Here is a 15870-nt window from a genome sequence, read left to right on the forward strand (position 1 = left end):
TCAACATATATATATTCATGCATTTGGGCTCAAAAGATGTTGACAGTGGTGCCTCCAAGTGTTTCTTCAGTTTTCCTCAAACAGAACAAATGGTAAAAAGTGAATACCATGTCTGGTGCTTGAGACATCAACCTGGAGTATCATATACCAACATTTTCTAAGGACTTAAGATTCTTTTCAGGAATCAATGTAAAATAATTCATAATTCAACTACAAGACAATGTAGGGCTTCCAGGTATAGATGTTCCAACTTTCAGCGTTTTATTGCTGCTCTCAGTGTTTTTGAAATGACAGTTTGCTCTTCATAGAACAAGTTTAAAATTAGAAAAATCAAACACCCATTAGAGAAAGCAGATTTACGCTCCTATTAATTGATATAGAGAAGTAAAACTCCTTTCATCCAGGCAGGAGCCCAGTGCATTCCCTGCAGACATTCTCGGGGGCTAAAACCTGGGTGAGGTGCAGCCCACTGGCCTCAGCCACATCTGTCCGTCTTCAAGAGTAGAAGCTTGAGTTTTCAGTGTAAGGATGTGCTTCTCTGGGGGAGCATCTTCGGCAACACCTGCACACAAATCTTAGGGTGTGTGTGTTACTCTTTTCCTGCTTTTATTTTTTAAAAAGCAAACAACCTTGAAAGTTGAACTCCCCACTCTGTTCTGGCTTCTCTCTGCTCTGCCGGACAGGAGGTAAAGTAGCATGCCTGTTTAGTACCCAGGAAATTATTCTTACGGGGAAGGGAGACTCTAAGTGTTTAAACACGGAGAGAAGCACTGAGGACCAGGCACAGAATTGTCTCCTTCCTGAAGCTGGAAGCAACCCAGGTGGGGGAGGAAAAGGCCCCTGGGGTAAGAATCTGTTGAAATATGACCCGTGATTTTTAACCTGAAGCATTTGAGTTCTAATAGAAGCCCCCTTTAATGTCTTCTGTAGCTTTGATTTTGGAACTCGTCACATTCCTCATTAAAGCAATCACTGTTAAAACATAAAGCAACACAGGATTTATTTCTTCATTAAACTGATGATCCGTATATGAAGCCAATTAACATTATGAGTCTGGTGAACATCAAGTGTAAAGAGGTTAGAGAAAATTAAAAGCAGTCACCTTGGTCTTTAGATAAAGAAAGTACACTTTAAGGTTGTAAATCATCAGAGTGTCCAAGCAGGACAGATGGATGAATTTGGTTAATTGGAAAATACATTTTACCGCACAAGAATTAAGGAAAAATAATCTTTTTGTTACTAACACCTTTTCCCTGGCCGAGGTTGTACTAGATAATCAGAGTGGGGAAAGGGGTTTCGCGTCATCAAAGTTTGCTGTAGCCTCTCGTTACTAACATTGTTTAGTTGTTTTTTATTCGCTATTTTGTCAACAGCAACCCGCCCAGCCTTGCTGCTCCGGCAGACGCAACGTGGGTTGAGCCCAGGCAGAGGGGCCCGAGCTGGCTCCGAGCCCCGCGAGAAGTGGGTGTTCTCCGGAGCCTGGCTGGTTGGCCAGGGAGGCGGCCAAGCTGGCCTCGGGACGCGAGAGGGCCAGGACCAGGCGGCGAAAGGCCGCGGGACGCTTCCCGGGTGGAGCCGCGGGGCAAGAGCCGCGCGCGGAAATGCGGAATCGAGATTTCTGTCCCTGCTGGGAGCGCTGAGCGGGCGTCCAAAGTAACTTTGGCAGGTTTGGACCAGAGACGATACCAGTCGGTCCCCGAAAATCCCGGGATCCAGGGGGACGGGATCGGCCGCCGCTCAGCTCAGAGCCCCAGAAGGACTCTCAGACCCGTCTCGTGTCCCTCCACAACTCGGGAAAAACCGGTGCCGCTGTCTAGGGTTTGGTCCCGGCCGGGGAGCGCAGAAAGAGTGCTATCGGCAGACCCTGGACGAAACTGTGAAGTCCTAGGACATCTCTGGACCTTGTTGCTTTGGCAGATACCGGGGATGAGGATCTGAGGCTGGGGTTTGAACCTCGTTTTCTGCGGCCAACGCGGAGCCTGGCGTCTGAAGCCGAGGGTCCCCGCACAGAAACCCAGGTGCGCCTGGAGCATCTTGACTAAGCCGGCCCGGTTGCCTTCCTCGCCTTGCTTCTCAGGGACGGGGCTGCCGGCGCGCACAGGGCACCCAGGCGGAGAGCTGCCGCCTAGGGCAGGCAGGAGGGAAGTTGAGGGGGCTTTTGGAAGCCTCGGGCTCTTACAAGGGGCATCAAAGAGCGGTGGTCCTCTGAGGGACACTGGGAGAGAGACAGTGCGCGCGAGCTGAGTCTATTAGCTGGGGGCAGAGAGAGGGTCGGCTCCAGTCTTCTCTAGGTGAGCTGAAAGCAGCTCTCAGCAGCCCCGCTGGCCTCGCCTGCTACCGCATTCGCCTTCCGATCTGCAGGCGTGCTACCCCTCGGCCCCGAGCCCGCCGCCTGGATCTGCGGAGTCGGTGGTCCTGACGGAGTTGGCGCCGCGGACCCTCTCCACTCTGAACCGAGTCGGAGTTTCCAGCGGTTTCTTCTGTGTGGTGGGGACTACTCCCCGCTCCAGGTCGGGCAATGCCCAGGAGGGGCCGTTGAGGTGCATCCCGACTTGCCTAGGCAGGTGCCCCGTTTTCCTCCAGGAGGTTTTCGCAGGGATGTCCACGGGTGGGTCAGAGCCCGGCACACGCGCTTCGCCCAGGCGGGTGTCCACGTGTGGGCCCGCCAGGCCTTTTGTTTCCAACGCGCTGTGTCCTTAAGGTCAAAGCTGTATCTCAGGCGGTGCACAGACCCTACCCACCGCTTTGCCACGGCTCCCGAACGCAGCATTAGAATGTTTATAAAATATTCAATTTATGCAGTCTGTCCAAGAAGCCATCGTCCCAAAATAAAATGAGCAGTCTAGACAGAACACAGACACCAGAACTTATCAACAGTTGTCTGACTTGCATCTTCTGATGCATCTTGAGTGGGTCATAATACCAACTTTATTTTCAGTGGTGCATAAATTAATTACACGCATTTAATAACCAAAATATCATTATATTCCCCCTTTAATATCATAAAGGCTTTCCGCCAGGGAAGCACTTAATAGTGCAGGGGGCCGTAACGGGCTATTATCCTGGTGTAATGCTATTACAGAACCAATTATGCGCCATTAGACTTGCTTTTTTTGCAGTTTATGTGATTTGATCCAATCCCGCGCCCCTGACTTGAAAATTTCAGCCCGGTACTTTAGAGTTTAATTTTCACCCAGGCAGAGGGAAGGGCGGTCTCTCTCTGCTGAGTGTCTGCCTCGGATGCATTTTAAAAGTAATTGCGAAGGGTCCCATCGCATATCATTTGCATCGAAAAGCAACCATAAATTCAGGGACCCCTTGCTGAGAACAAAATCAAACTTTCCTTTTGTACGGTCGCTTGGAAAGGGAAACCGTGTGCAAAGAGTCTCCCCAAAACCCATCCGGCTGCGAAAATTAGCAGCTCTTTGTCAATTCGCAGCCCGGGAGCCGCCAGGCCTCCGACGAGGGCGCGCCCAAATCTAAACTCCAAGAGAAAGAAGGTTTACTTTAGGGGACTCTAGCGGGGTGGAGTGGAGCGTTAAGAAAATAATGCCCTTTCGGGGGGTGGTGGGAGTGACGGTTGTTACTATTCCTCTTTTAAAAGAAAAGAGGAAAATGATTCCTGGTGTTTGCTGAGAAAGGACTTTTTTTTTTTTTCTTTTTACACCACGTGGGCCATTTGTAAGGCCCAATAGACCTATCCAAGTTACTCGCTGTAGACAGCGCTGGAAATAATCAGATTAAGGCCAATTATGCGTGAGTTTATAAAGGCGAGTGCTGAGCGGCGGCGCGCGCTGTAGACAGCAAGACATCTGGCCACTTCCCGAGTCACTTTTCTGGTCTTGTGGGAACCAGCCGTGCCGAGCCCCGCCCGCCTCCAGCCGAGCCCGGCGAGCGGACCGGAGGCAGTCACGTTCCGGCCTTCCTCGCCCGCCCTTGCGCCGAGGTACGCCCGGTTCCCGACCCTCTCACCGGGACCCGCGCGCTAGGCCTGTGGGCTCGGCTGTGCCTTCTTGGCCTGGACTGCCTCTCGCCCAGATGGCCTGACGCGTTCGCCGGACCAAGCTGCAGTGATCTGGGTGCAGCGCTTGAGCGGGGGACCCCTGAGAGCCGGGAACTGAGTGGTACTCAGGGCCAGGGTGGGAGAACAGCTGTCGGGGAGGTGGACCTGAACTGAAGAGGAAACCCGCGGGGACCCGATTTGAAACGGCGCTGCCACCTTCCCTCCAGTTCCCACAGTGGGCTGAGGGCGTTGGGAGGGGGTTTTCCCGGGGGAAGCTCCCGGTGCGCTCCGGGGCCGGACTAGATTCCAGGCAGAGGGAGACTTTGATGATCGATGTTTGCTTTTCATCCAGGCCGAAGCCAGGCGAGCCTGTAGGTCCCGCGGTCACCATCCCGAGTTCGGGCCGTCCAGAAGATCCGGCCGTCAGGGATGTTTTATTTCCACTGTCCGCCACAGCTTGAGGGTGAGTAAGCGCCGCTCCCGGGCACCTCCGAAAAGCCTGCTCCTGCCAGAACGGACCCAAGCGGCAGTGGGGCTGGCAGGTTGTTGGGTGCGGGGGTGCAGCCGCCGGACGGCGGGTAGGGGTGCCCCTGGCTCCCTCCCCGTACCCGGCTCCAGCCTCCTGCCCCTTCGCCACCTGCCTCCCACCTCTCTCCCTGTCTGAGCTGGGGCGGCTTCGGGCTTTGCCGCAGGGACCAGCGGGGTCCTCCCAGCACAGATGCTGGTGTCACGCCTCTAATCGCTCCCCCCTCCTCAGCCACCCAGGGGGCCGCATCAATCTTTCACGGTGTTTTGCAAACATCCCAAAAAGCCAAGGTGAACCAGGGAGTTGGCTCGAATTGTCCTGGGTCAGACCATGAGCCGGAACGACCCCATTGCCGGCTGCTCTCACACCCGCACAGGGCAATATTTCTGGCGGGCGGGGGTGGGGGAGAAGGCGACATCTGTTCCCAGTCACCGTAGCCCTCTGAGAGCCGAGAGCCGGGTGGCCCAGCCCTCCACTCCACGGGCCCAAGTGCCCTGACCTGGCGTCATCTCTGTGACTCCCTGGGTTTCTGACCTCAAATGCCAACTACTCCTCACTCCTAGGGGCAGCCCCACGGCCAGGATTTGGGGTCTTTGAGAGTCTCCAGGCTTTAGAAGAAATTCCACTTCAGGATCCCTGGTGTAGCCTCTGCACTGGATTGTTAGGTGGGCGTAGGTGAGAAGGGGACAGCTTGGATCTCTGGTGCCCTCAGGGTGGAGAGGGGAGCAGAAATTCTCAGGAATGGATCCTCCACACAAGGGGAGATTAGTATGCATCAGGCAAAGGCAAAGCAGCATATTCTGACCCTTTAACAGCACTCTCCTCAGAGCAGTAGTCTCAGACATGGGACAGAAGGATGTCTGTAACTGTGGGAGTAATACCAGAACTTGTCTTTGACAATCTACTCCTTTGATTTACTTGTGGGTGGAAGAATTTTAGAGGCAAGGAAATCCAGGGAGGCATGGGACAGGACAAAGGTGGTGAGACACTGAGGGACCTAGGACATCAGAAGATGCTTGGCCCCCTTGCCCTAGGTTACCTTGAGCAGTGGCTGAGCCTTAGCTGGCCAACCGCACAAGGATTTCAGAAGTGTATGTTCTTCCCAAGAAAGCTTTTAAGAGTTTAGTAGGATTTCCCAGAGAGGACTAATGAGGATCAGTGTTTAAGACCTACCAGCTTGGTCAGCATTTCTAAGAAGGGAAGGCCAGACACTTGCCTGCATTTCACCACCTTTTGCCTTCAAGGACCCATCGTGATTGGCTTTATGAAAGGTCGGAGAGGTACACCCCCTGACATTGTACCCCAGTCCTGAAGGGAGGCCCTCCGAATGTGTGGTGGATGCATCTTCCTTTCACTTCTGAACTTTGGGTTTGGACTGATTGATACCCAGTGGCCCACTCTTCTAGTCAAAGTTGAGAAGGCTGAGATCTGGGGTATTTGGCAGGTGGTGGGCTGTGTGGATGACTTAAGGGGAAAAACCTGTTGGTAGCACGGATTGCAGGAACCACTTAGGGGGAGTTCTAGCCCAGCCTGTTACAAGTTCTAGCCCCAACACACTGAGTTGCTTACTGCTGTCAACCCAGCTCAGTGGGCTTATCTCTACTTCCATACCTGAGGCACATCCTACCTGGAGGCTGACTGATTGCTATAATCAGAAGAAAAGGACATGGGCCTTTAAAAACCTTTGAAAAAAATCTTTTTGCAGATGTGTTTCTAAGCCAGTTTTGCAGAAAGAGGTGTTCAGTGTTGCTGGAGAGGAGGTGATCTGCTGCAGATGGAAAGGTTGAGAACAGGTTTTTAGAATGTAAACCTATCAGCTTTTTAATTGTTATTTTTTTATTAATCTAGAGAGGCATAAAGGAGAAAGCACAGTATGGTTCATAATCTCACTTCTCAGATAATTTTTCTGATATTAAATTAAGAAGATTCCATTTATCTGCTTAGGAAATTAAAGTAGAACAGAAACCTATACACTGAAAAGTGGAATTCTCCTCCCCTTTTTTTCTAAAGGCACTCCCTATTGTTGGTTTCTTGTGATTCCTTCAAGGAAAACAAGTTTTTGACCTCCTTTATATCATTTTCTAGGTATGTGATATACTTTATTTGTACAGAGATTATACTGCCATGTCATTCAGGACTTTGCATAATACACATTTTGGGATTTTTTTCCATGTTGATGTATACAGATCTACTGACTTCTTTTAAATAGCTGTGTAATATTCCATCAGTTGCTGTGCAGAAAGTGTCTACTGATGGGAACTTTGGTTGTTTCAGTTTTTTTTTTTATTATTATCATGTTGCCAAGAACATTCTTCTTTCTTTACTTTGTCACCCTTTTTAAGTGTATTCATAGATTAAATGCCTGTAGATGCACTTAAATTATTGATGAAAATTGTCATTTACCTTCTAATAAGGCTACACCAGTAGATGCTGCTACAAATAGATAAATGGCATGCATGTTTGATTACACTCTTATCTGTACTAGGAATCATGATGCCCCTGATGTTTTTGGGGTTATTTTTTTGCCAAAAAACATGGCATAAATAGTAATTATTTGTTCTGTTTTGTTTAATTATCAACAAGGTTTAACATTTTCATAGCATTATTGACCATTCTACTTATTTTTAAGTAAAAAGTTTCTTCTCATATTTTTGTCTTTTCTATTAGGTTGTCAATCTTTGTTCTTATTAATTTAATGAAACATCAGCCTTTTTTAGGATTCAATTTGACACACAGTGTTTCACTTAAGGAATTATGTGTATACAAGGAGGTGAACCAATGTGGAGCAGCAGATGTAAATTAGAAGAGTGAGGCTGATTGTGACTGGAGCTCCTCAGAGATTTCATCCCATTGTCACCAGTCAAGTTCTTTTTATCAAAAGGAAAAAGTTTGGTATTCTGCAAAATAATGGAAATAAGGCTGCTGTGAGGTGCTCTTTTAAGCTTCCAATGATCTGGAGAAAAATATTTGCATCTAGGGTTTTGAAGAAGAATGCAGTTTGGACAAGAAGACGGAGGCTTCTGCAGAGAGTGGGGTATTGTGGCAGAGGATGTCGCACTGGAGAGAAGAGTATATTAAGTAGGCGGGGCTCCCTTTAGTAGATGGAATTTTTAAAAGCCTAAAATATCTTGCTTCTTTGAGACTGAGGTCCTTCTGAGGGACGTGGTCTGGGCACTGTGCCTTGCCAGCTTCTAATGCTGAAGAGTCAGTGATTCTGAGACCACAGCCCATGGCAGGTAGTGTTCACTGGCTAATGAGAACTTTCTCATTTATTTTCCTAAGAAGCCATTTTGGACTGTCAAGTAAATGGTAAACATTTGGAAAATGATCTGAATGCACATTTGGGGCCAATGTCTGTTCTGGCTTTATAGGAGCTTTGGAGGCTACCAGAAGGACAGTGAAAAGGATGCCTTTCTTTTCAGGGAAGAAGAAGCAGTGCATCCTTTATGAGCCTGGCAAGAGGGTAGGGTGCCTTTTGAGAATGGCCGTGTGTAAATCTGCTCAGAATTCAGGACAGCCACTATTGGGGCAGATCTCTTGTTTATTGACATCTATATAACAGATCCACTATGATGCTGATGAGCTGTGACCAACAATAATTAATATTTATTTATAAATTTCTTACCTCCTTGCATCCTGAAGTTCTAGGAGGGAAGTGCTGTGAAAAGCTATTGGTGTTCTTTTTTCTTCTCTGATCCCAGATTTAACCCTTGTTGTTTATGGAAACACAGGCAAGTAGACTAAGAGGTGAGCAAAAGGAAAACAACAGCTTCTATGAAATGATCTGAGGTAGGGAATGAGGTACATCGGACAGAGTGCAGCTGGGAGCGGGAGGTCAGAGGAAGGCTTTATCTCAAGCCAGTGACCCTTCCTGCCTGAGTCCAGAATTTCTCAAGAAGAGAACTTGGCTGTCTTGGGAAGTTAGGTTGCCACTCACCCTATAAAACAGGCATAGTTGAGCCTGGAGTCATAAATTACTGGGAGAGAGAAAGAGCACAAGAGAGTGGGAAAGAAGGAGGTTAATAAGAAGAGCAGAGGAAGACTCTTTGGGATGGTCTGGGCTCTATCTGGAGGGGATGGGTTGCTGCCTCCAAATGAGCCTGTGTAGTGGGGGGATGGTGTGTGGTGACTGGGGGGCCATCTGCTCAGGCTGATCCTGTTTGCTCCCAGCAGGCACTGCACCTTTTGGCAACCACCCTACCGGAGATTTTGATGATGGGTTCCTGCGCAGAAAACAGCGCCGGAACAGGACAACATTCACACTTCAGCAGGTAATGATGGTGTTCTCCTTCTGAAAGTTAGCTGTTTCTTGCCTCCAAAAAAAAAAAAAAAGATAAAAAGGAAGAGAGTTTTAGCTGCTCTTCTTCATCTTTTAAAATAAGGCCAACTGATCATGTTAATTAGATCTTTCTTTTTTCTTAAACAACTTTTGTGTCAAGGAATCTGTTTGGGGAAAGGGCAGAAGACTTTGACCTTATGATCCTAGATAGTAAGTGAAGAGGCAATAACGATTGCTCTCATTTGCTTATGGTTGATAGTTTGGGGAAAATTTTAACGTCAGTGATATCATTTGAACCTGTAAATAACCCTTTGGGGAAGGCAAGTAGGACATTCTTATTCCTGATAGGTAGATGGGAAGACTGGGGCCCAAGAAACTGGCAGATTTGTAGAAGATATTGTTGCCCATAAATGGAAGGACTATGATTGGAAACCTGGTACTGTGTTTCCTGGACCTGGGCCCCTTCTCTAAGATCTGTTCAACTTCTGGAGCAAACTGGCACATTCAGGAAGGTGACTCCAACATCTTACACAGTTTCTGTGTAGCTGACACAGAGAGGGCAGCTGCAAATTACTTCTCTTATCCTGGCCCTATGGTGAATGCTTGTGGATCACTTTAATTCATAAGGCCACTCTTCCATTCTGATTCTTATGAATATATTTAAATGTAAATGTATGTAAATATTTGCACCTCTCTTTGTATTTCTACTTCTTGGGGGAACTTTGAGGATGTTAGCAAGACTTAGCTCCTAAGTTATCAGCGGTTGAAATTTTAATTCTGTGGGATCTTTTCAAACAGCTCTTTTCTCTCTCTCCTTTCCCTATTTGATCTGTGAAACAACTTCCTCACCACTCTTAGCAAATTTGAAATATATGTCTGCTTCTTCTCACCTAGCCACAACCTCTCACTAGTAAATACTTCTTCCTTTTACCAGCTGGAAGCTCTGGAGGCAGTTTTTGCCCAGACGCACTACCCTGATGTATTCACCAGAGAAGAGCTGGCTATGAAAATAAACCTCACAGAAGCCAGAGTGCAGGTGAGCCTTCTGTTCAATTATTTAACTCCCTAATATTAAAACTGGCAAACTTTTTTTTTGACATCATGACTGCAGAGTGCACATTTGGCCAAAGAAAGCAAATGAAGACTATCTGTCATTTTCATGATGCACTTTAATAACATCAACATAATGTGGAATATTAGATTAGGTTGATTAATCGGTCATTCATAATTAACTAGTGATAATGTTCTACACTAATTTGTCCGCGTCTCTAAGGTACTAAATTACATCAATGCACATCCATTTCCTTGCTTTGGAAAAAAAATAAAAAAGAGCTGAGATGCTATTCTCAAAGCAGCTCTGACCACTCTGGTCTAAGGCCGGTCAATTGCAGAGAACTGTATTTTCAGATGGGAACAGGGTTAGGATCCGCTTTCCAGAAATTGCATTATGTCTAACTTTCCCCAGCATGAGGACAATTTTAGAGAAGTGAATCTGAAGAACATGTGCAATTTAAAAATCTTTAAACAGCAGCAGCGACAGGGCTGCTGCAGAGATGAGCATGGCCTGCAGTGACTGTCTCTGAACAGCATTTCTTTTTAGAAGCTACAGGATGATTACTTTTAAGTGCACAAACCCATTGAGCCCAGCAGATGTGTCCGAGCACAGGAGGCACAGATCCGCAGCGCTGCCTCTCCAAGCAAGCTATTCTTTGAGCACAATTATATATTCATTTTATATATGGGGTTTCCTCCATGCTGTTTCTGTTCTTTTTTATGTAGGGGCTTGGGGTTAAGACTATGCAAAGATCTAATTGTAGGAAATATAATAGTTTGCTTTCAGTTCCCTTGGGTCATGTTAGTATCTCTTAAAAACCAATGGCTGAAGAGAGATAATGGAATTCTGAGCAGTAAATTGGGGGTTGTAAACAAATTATTTCCCCTATAATCAGATTATGTGATCCTGATTATTAAATCTGAACATGAATCATTGGTCATATGTGGGCAAATTAAACTGATTATTATTTGGAAATGAAAATCTCCTTTGGCCAGGATGCAGTCTCTCCTTTCTTTTTCTAATGCCAGCTTGCCAATAGCTGCCTAAAGACTGAACTGCAAATTGAGATAAATGACACAATTATTGAGCATTCAGAAGTGGAAGATCATAACTTCTCCCTGAAAGGTGCAAGGGTGAGATAGGGGTGGTGACAATTAAAGCTGGGAATTGTCGTTAGGGCTGTTGTTGGCTATTATGCAAACAGACAATGGCTGCGAAGCAATTTTTTTAGTGAGCCTGCGTGTGGGGACACTGGCTTCAGGCTTTGGTGGTGGCAAGAAGGGAGATGTGTTTACATTTACACTGCTTGCTCATTCAAATATGATTAATGTTCTATAAAGCAGGGTCTTAATCGAAGCTGATGTTGTCAAACAATAACTAAATAGGGAAATAAACGACTCCATCATGCTCTTTCCTCAGAAGCAGGCGAACTGTCAGTGCAAAGTCATTAAAATATGATAATGAAAAATAGCTCAATTAAATGTTGTCATAGCTGTGACCTTCATTCAATTAAGACGCAAGAAAGTGTCTGCATTTTGCTTTGCATTTAACTGCCCTAAATTTAGAATATAGATAAAATCATTATTCAATGGTTCCTGATATGTGCAATTAAAAGCCAACTAGATTAAAAAGAGAATGAAAGCCTGATAAAGGAGAATGAAAATTTGGAGGTGCAGTGGCCATCAGAGGGCTCAGCTTTGGGACCCAGGTGCCTTCCTGGGCCAGTCTGCTGGCAGGAGGAGAGCACGTCCCCAGAATAGGAGGGAGGTCTAACCAAGCATTGTTTTGTAAGCCAGGAATTACCTCCTAGGAGAAGGGGGAAGAGGTTTTGCTGGATGGAGTAAAGAGAAGCAGGATTTCACTGACCTCTGGAAAAACCTCGGGCCTGGGCTGCCCAAGTGCCATGAGGCTGTCCTACTGCACATGCAGTTTTGCTTTTTACAGCTTAGAGAATTCTACACCAGCCTCTAAGAAGGTACTTAGATCTAGCAGGTGAATCATAAGCTACCCCCTAACCTGAGGATGGCAGAAATGAAAACATTAGCTATTGTTTACCTAGTGAGGGATTACTATGTGCCAGGTTCTTCATGCATCTCTGCATTAATCTTCCTCATAATGCCGGGGGTGGCCAATATTATTACCCCCGAACAGTTTGAATCATGACTCCTAGCTAACCCACTGGGTTTCAAATTGTGGATCTGCCACTTACCACCAAATGACCTTGGGCAAGTTAATTGACATCCTCTGCTTAGTTTTTTCATCTGTAAAGTGGAGGAGATAGTAGGAGTGCCTACCTTATAGGACCGCAGTGGACGTTAAAAAAGATTCACAGGTGTTCAGAATTCTAAACCAGAAATGACTCTAGAGTCAGGGTTTCTAATGAGGGTATTGGGCTGCTGGTCATGTACTTATCATGATGTGCAAGAGATGATTTCAGGGTTAATCACAAGTATTAGGCCAGACATACTCAGGTGCTCAGGAAAAATATGACAAAAGGGTGAATGAGTATTTTGATGAGAAAACTCCAGGCAGTGTTTTATAAATGCGTTGATGATACCCCCTGCCCCACAGGAAATATTTTCACATCAAATAATTGTACTCACATACATTGAGAAATTACACAAAACAACACTATTACCTTTACTATGGAAATGCATTTGGGTACTTTCTGTGATTTAACACTCATTAAAAAATGCCTGTCATGCCTTCTACACTGATTTCCAGACCTGTTCATGGGTCTGCAGCTGCAGTTCAGAGCACCACTTTGGCTGATCTTTTGGTGAGGGGAGGCTGTACCTCTGCCCGCCCACTGCTGCAAGGTGAGCCAGGAGGGCACGGAATGGAGTCCAGGCGTTTGCACCTGCATTCTGGTTCTCTCCTCATGTCTGATTTTCTGCCTCTGTTGTGTGTGTTTTTCCACTGGGGATTCAGGTTTGGTTCCAGAACCGAAGAGCCAAATGGAGGAAAACAGAGAGAGGGGCCTCTGACCAGGAGCCAGGAGCCAAGGAGTCCATGGCAGAGGTGACGTCACCACCTGTGAGAAATGTCAATTCTCCACCCCCTGGGGACCAGGCTCGGAACAAGAAGGAGGCTCTGGAGGCTCAGCAGAGGTGATGCTGGCTGGATTCCTGGGCTTGAAAGGCTGGTGGGCATACAGGGTTGGAAACTCATGTGATTTTCTTTCTCTGCCAGCTTGGGGCGAACAGTGGCTCCCACTGGACCTTTCTTTCCCTCCTGCTTGCCAGGGACCCTCCTGAATACGGCCACATATGCCCAGGCCCTGTCACATGTTGCCTCCCTGAAAGGTGAGTTTGGCTTTGCTGGCTGGGGATCCTGGAGGTTGTCTGACCAACCTGCTTTCTCTATTAGGCTCATCCTTGCACCTTGGGCTGGTGCAACTCCTTTTCTCCTTCTGCTGGCCACAGCCAGGGTCAGTTTCCACACATGCCATCTTGTTGCTTTTCCACATGGCCTGAGAACTAAGGTAAATGCACCTGACAGAGGCTTGTCTGAGAGGTGGTCATTTCAAAGTGATTACTCTGTGTTCATAGATTGCTCCTGGTCATAGGTAACACTTTTAGGAGCTCACTTGCAGTTCACAGGTGAGGCCTGTGAGGGGCAATTATCCCATCTTCAAAAGCCCCTTTCCATTTGTAGAGCTTGCTGTCTGCCCACCCCAGGAACACCTGATGTCAGAGGCTGGCACTCTTAGGATTTGTGGTTTTCCAAGATTTGCTCTTCTTAGTGGTTATTGTTGTCTGGAGGGTGGAGACCATTGGGAACACTTTGTCAGGACTAGAGAAAGAAACACTTGTGGACTGTCTCTTGAGGATTTCTGTGCACCCCTGCTGGACGAATGGGCCCACCCAATGTCGTCTCTTAGTTCCTGGCCTCAAACCTACTCCTCCTGTGATGGGTCACACTGGTGGCCAGGAGCAGGGCTGGATCCCAGAAGGGGTCTGGGGGAGTCAGTGTTAGTGTTCCCTTGGGGCCTTGACTGTCACAAGGGGGTCTGGGAGGTAGGGGTGCAGGTGCCACTGTAGGCTTTTTCCTGATAATAAGTGGTGGCTCAGGCCCCCAGGGTGTCCCCTGCTTGTCCTGTGTCAGAGTCTAGGGGATGATTGAGGGCATTCATTCATGATGATGGCTGATGGAATCTCCACAGGAGTTTCATGAAGGGTGAGAAAGGCATTCTGGGCACAGGAACAGTACATGCAAATAATGCACGGCAGAGGTGGAGGGTTTGGGGATGGAAAACCAGGCTTTTCTAGAGACTGGTGGGTATTTTGAGTACCCACGGGAGAGTGTCCAGAGATAGGTGGAGGTACCTGGCAGGGGCCAGAGCTTGAAGGGCCTGAATGTCATGCTTCTGGATTTGGACTTTTTGATGTAAGACATGGAGCTCCAAAGCCCAGAGCCACTTCTAGGCGGTCCAGCTAGCTGGGTATAAGTGGATGAGGCTTGGCGTCATCCAACTCTGGGCCTTGCACCCTCCTAGCACTTCCTTCAGCTACAGTGACTGTGCACTCAGGAGGCCACATACAGCCCCCCTAGAGTGTCCTTAGGACATATCTGCAGGACATAATAGGCTTAAAGGGAACTACAGAGGTGGAGTCAGCCAACTGGAAGGGGTTTCTGGAAGGAGATTACCAGCAGGACTTGGGTATCAGCCAAGGAGCTGGTTGGTCTAGCCAGAGGAGCAGTCCTGTGTCTGCCTGTCAAATCCTCTCTGCTTTAGTGAGGGTTAATTCTGTTCCTGAGAGGAGCTGTCTTTTTTTTTTTTTTTTTTTTTTTTTTTTTTTTTACAAATGTTCTTTGCTTTCCTACTCCAGACTCATGAATTGGAGGTGATTCCCATATCTCTTTCCTGTGGCAGCCTGTGGGGATCTTTGGCTAACCAAACTGAGATCTTGGTGGAGGCTGTGGTGGCTGAACAGCAATCTAGAGAGCCACACTGTCAGGCAGGTAGGGCAGGATAGCACCTGAGGGAGGCTGAAGGCAGTATTGACAGGGAGACAGCAGGGACTTGTGCCTCCCACACCCTGACCCAGGACAAAGGCAGGGACTAGAGGGAGGGGCTGGTAAAACTGTCAGCCCTCCTTTTTTCCCTCATTCCCATACCCCGGCCCTTCCCTAAGCCTTTCTCACTGACTCCAGGGGTCCTGCACAGTGCCTGTCTCACTGGAAACACACTTTCCTTTGAGGTTACCCTTGCCACAGTAGTGGGGGCTTGGGGTGCGCAGGAACCTGCAGAGGTGACAGAAATCATGGTGTGCTTACCAAACGGGGGAGCATCTTTGTGTACTGTGGTGGCATTGCTTGGGCATCCTGCATGTCCCTGTGAGAAGTTCCTCCTAACTGTAGTCAGAGGGTCAAGCATATTGGGGCAGATGACACATGCAGATGTTTCCAGAGCCAGCAGACTATGGGTGCAGTGAGCATGCATACCCATTTCCTTTGTTTCCTCAATACAAATGAACTCTCTCACTCATGTTTCTTGAAAAATATGGCCATCTTGGTCTATTTGTCATTTTCCCTCTTTTGAGAAAGACTTGGGGAAAAGGCATACTGCTCTATTGTCAGAAACAATTTTTTGAGGAACATGGTAAAAAGCATCCTGGGATCAAGACTGGGCAGCATTTACCATTCAAGGGTCCACTGTTACTCAAGCCAGCTGACTGTGGCCAGTGGGAACAGGGACACTGCATTGCCAGAACTATTGAATTTTGATGAAACTGGAAATATGGATTTTCATTTGAAATGGTCCCATCTTTCAAATGTTGCCTCCAAGTCTGTGGGACCAAACTGGAGCATTCTTGATCTGAATGGCCTGTGACCTGCCATTCTGCAAGAGCGGGTTTTCTTCTGCCCGTTCCCATTTCTGCTTTCTGTGTCCTATTCCCTGTGTACATTCCCTGTGTTCCTCCTTGGGCCTCCCCTCAGAGTATTTCTACTGCAGTGGCTCATCCGGATCCTCTCACCACCATGGCCCATTCCTGGTTTGCCTC

General features: G+C 47.6%; 1 protein-coding gene across 1 annotated transcript in view; it reads left to right on the plus strand.

Annotated features, from left to right (window-relative positions):
• Positions 1-4432: 4432 nt before the first annotated feature.
• The window catches only part of DRGX (dorsal root ganglia homeobox), a 31281-nt gene continuing 19843 nt past the window's right edge, over positions 4433-15870 (plus strand). The window contains exons 1-5 of the mRNA XM_054572334.1: positions 4433-4466; positions 8703-8800; positions 9743-9844; positions 12794-12972; positions 13055-13167. Coding sequence (XP_054428309.1) covers positions 4433-4466; positions 8703-8800; positions 9743-9844; positions 12794-12972; positions 13055-13167 — 526 coding nt within the window. The remainder of the gene's footprint in view (positions 4467-8702; positions 8801-9742; positions 9845-12793; positions 12973-13054; positions 13168-15870) is intronic.

The sequence above is a fragment of the Pteronotus mesoamericanus genome, unplaced genomic scaffold (assembly GCF_021234165.1).
Source record: "Pteronotus mesoamericanus isolate MK-2021 breed Mesoamerican mustached bat unplaced genomic scaffold, CSHL_Meso_final contig_230, whole genome shotgun sequence".
Lineage (NCBI taxonomy): Eukaryota > Metazoa > Chordata > Mammalia > Chiroptera > Mormoopidae > Pteronotus > Pteronotus mesoamericanus.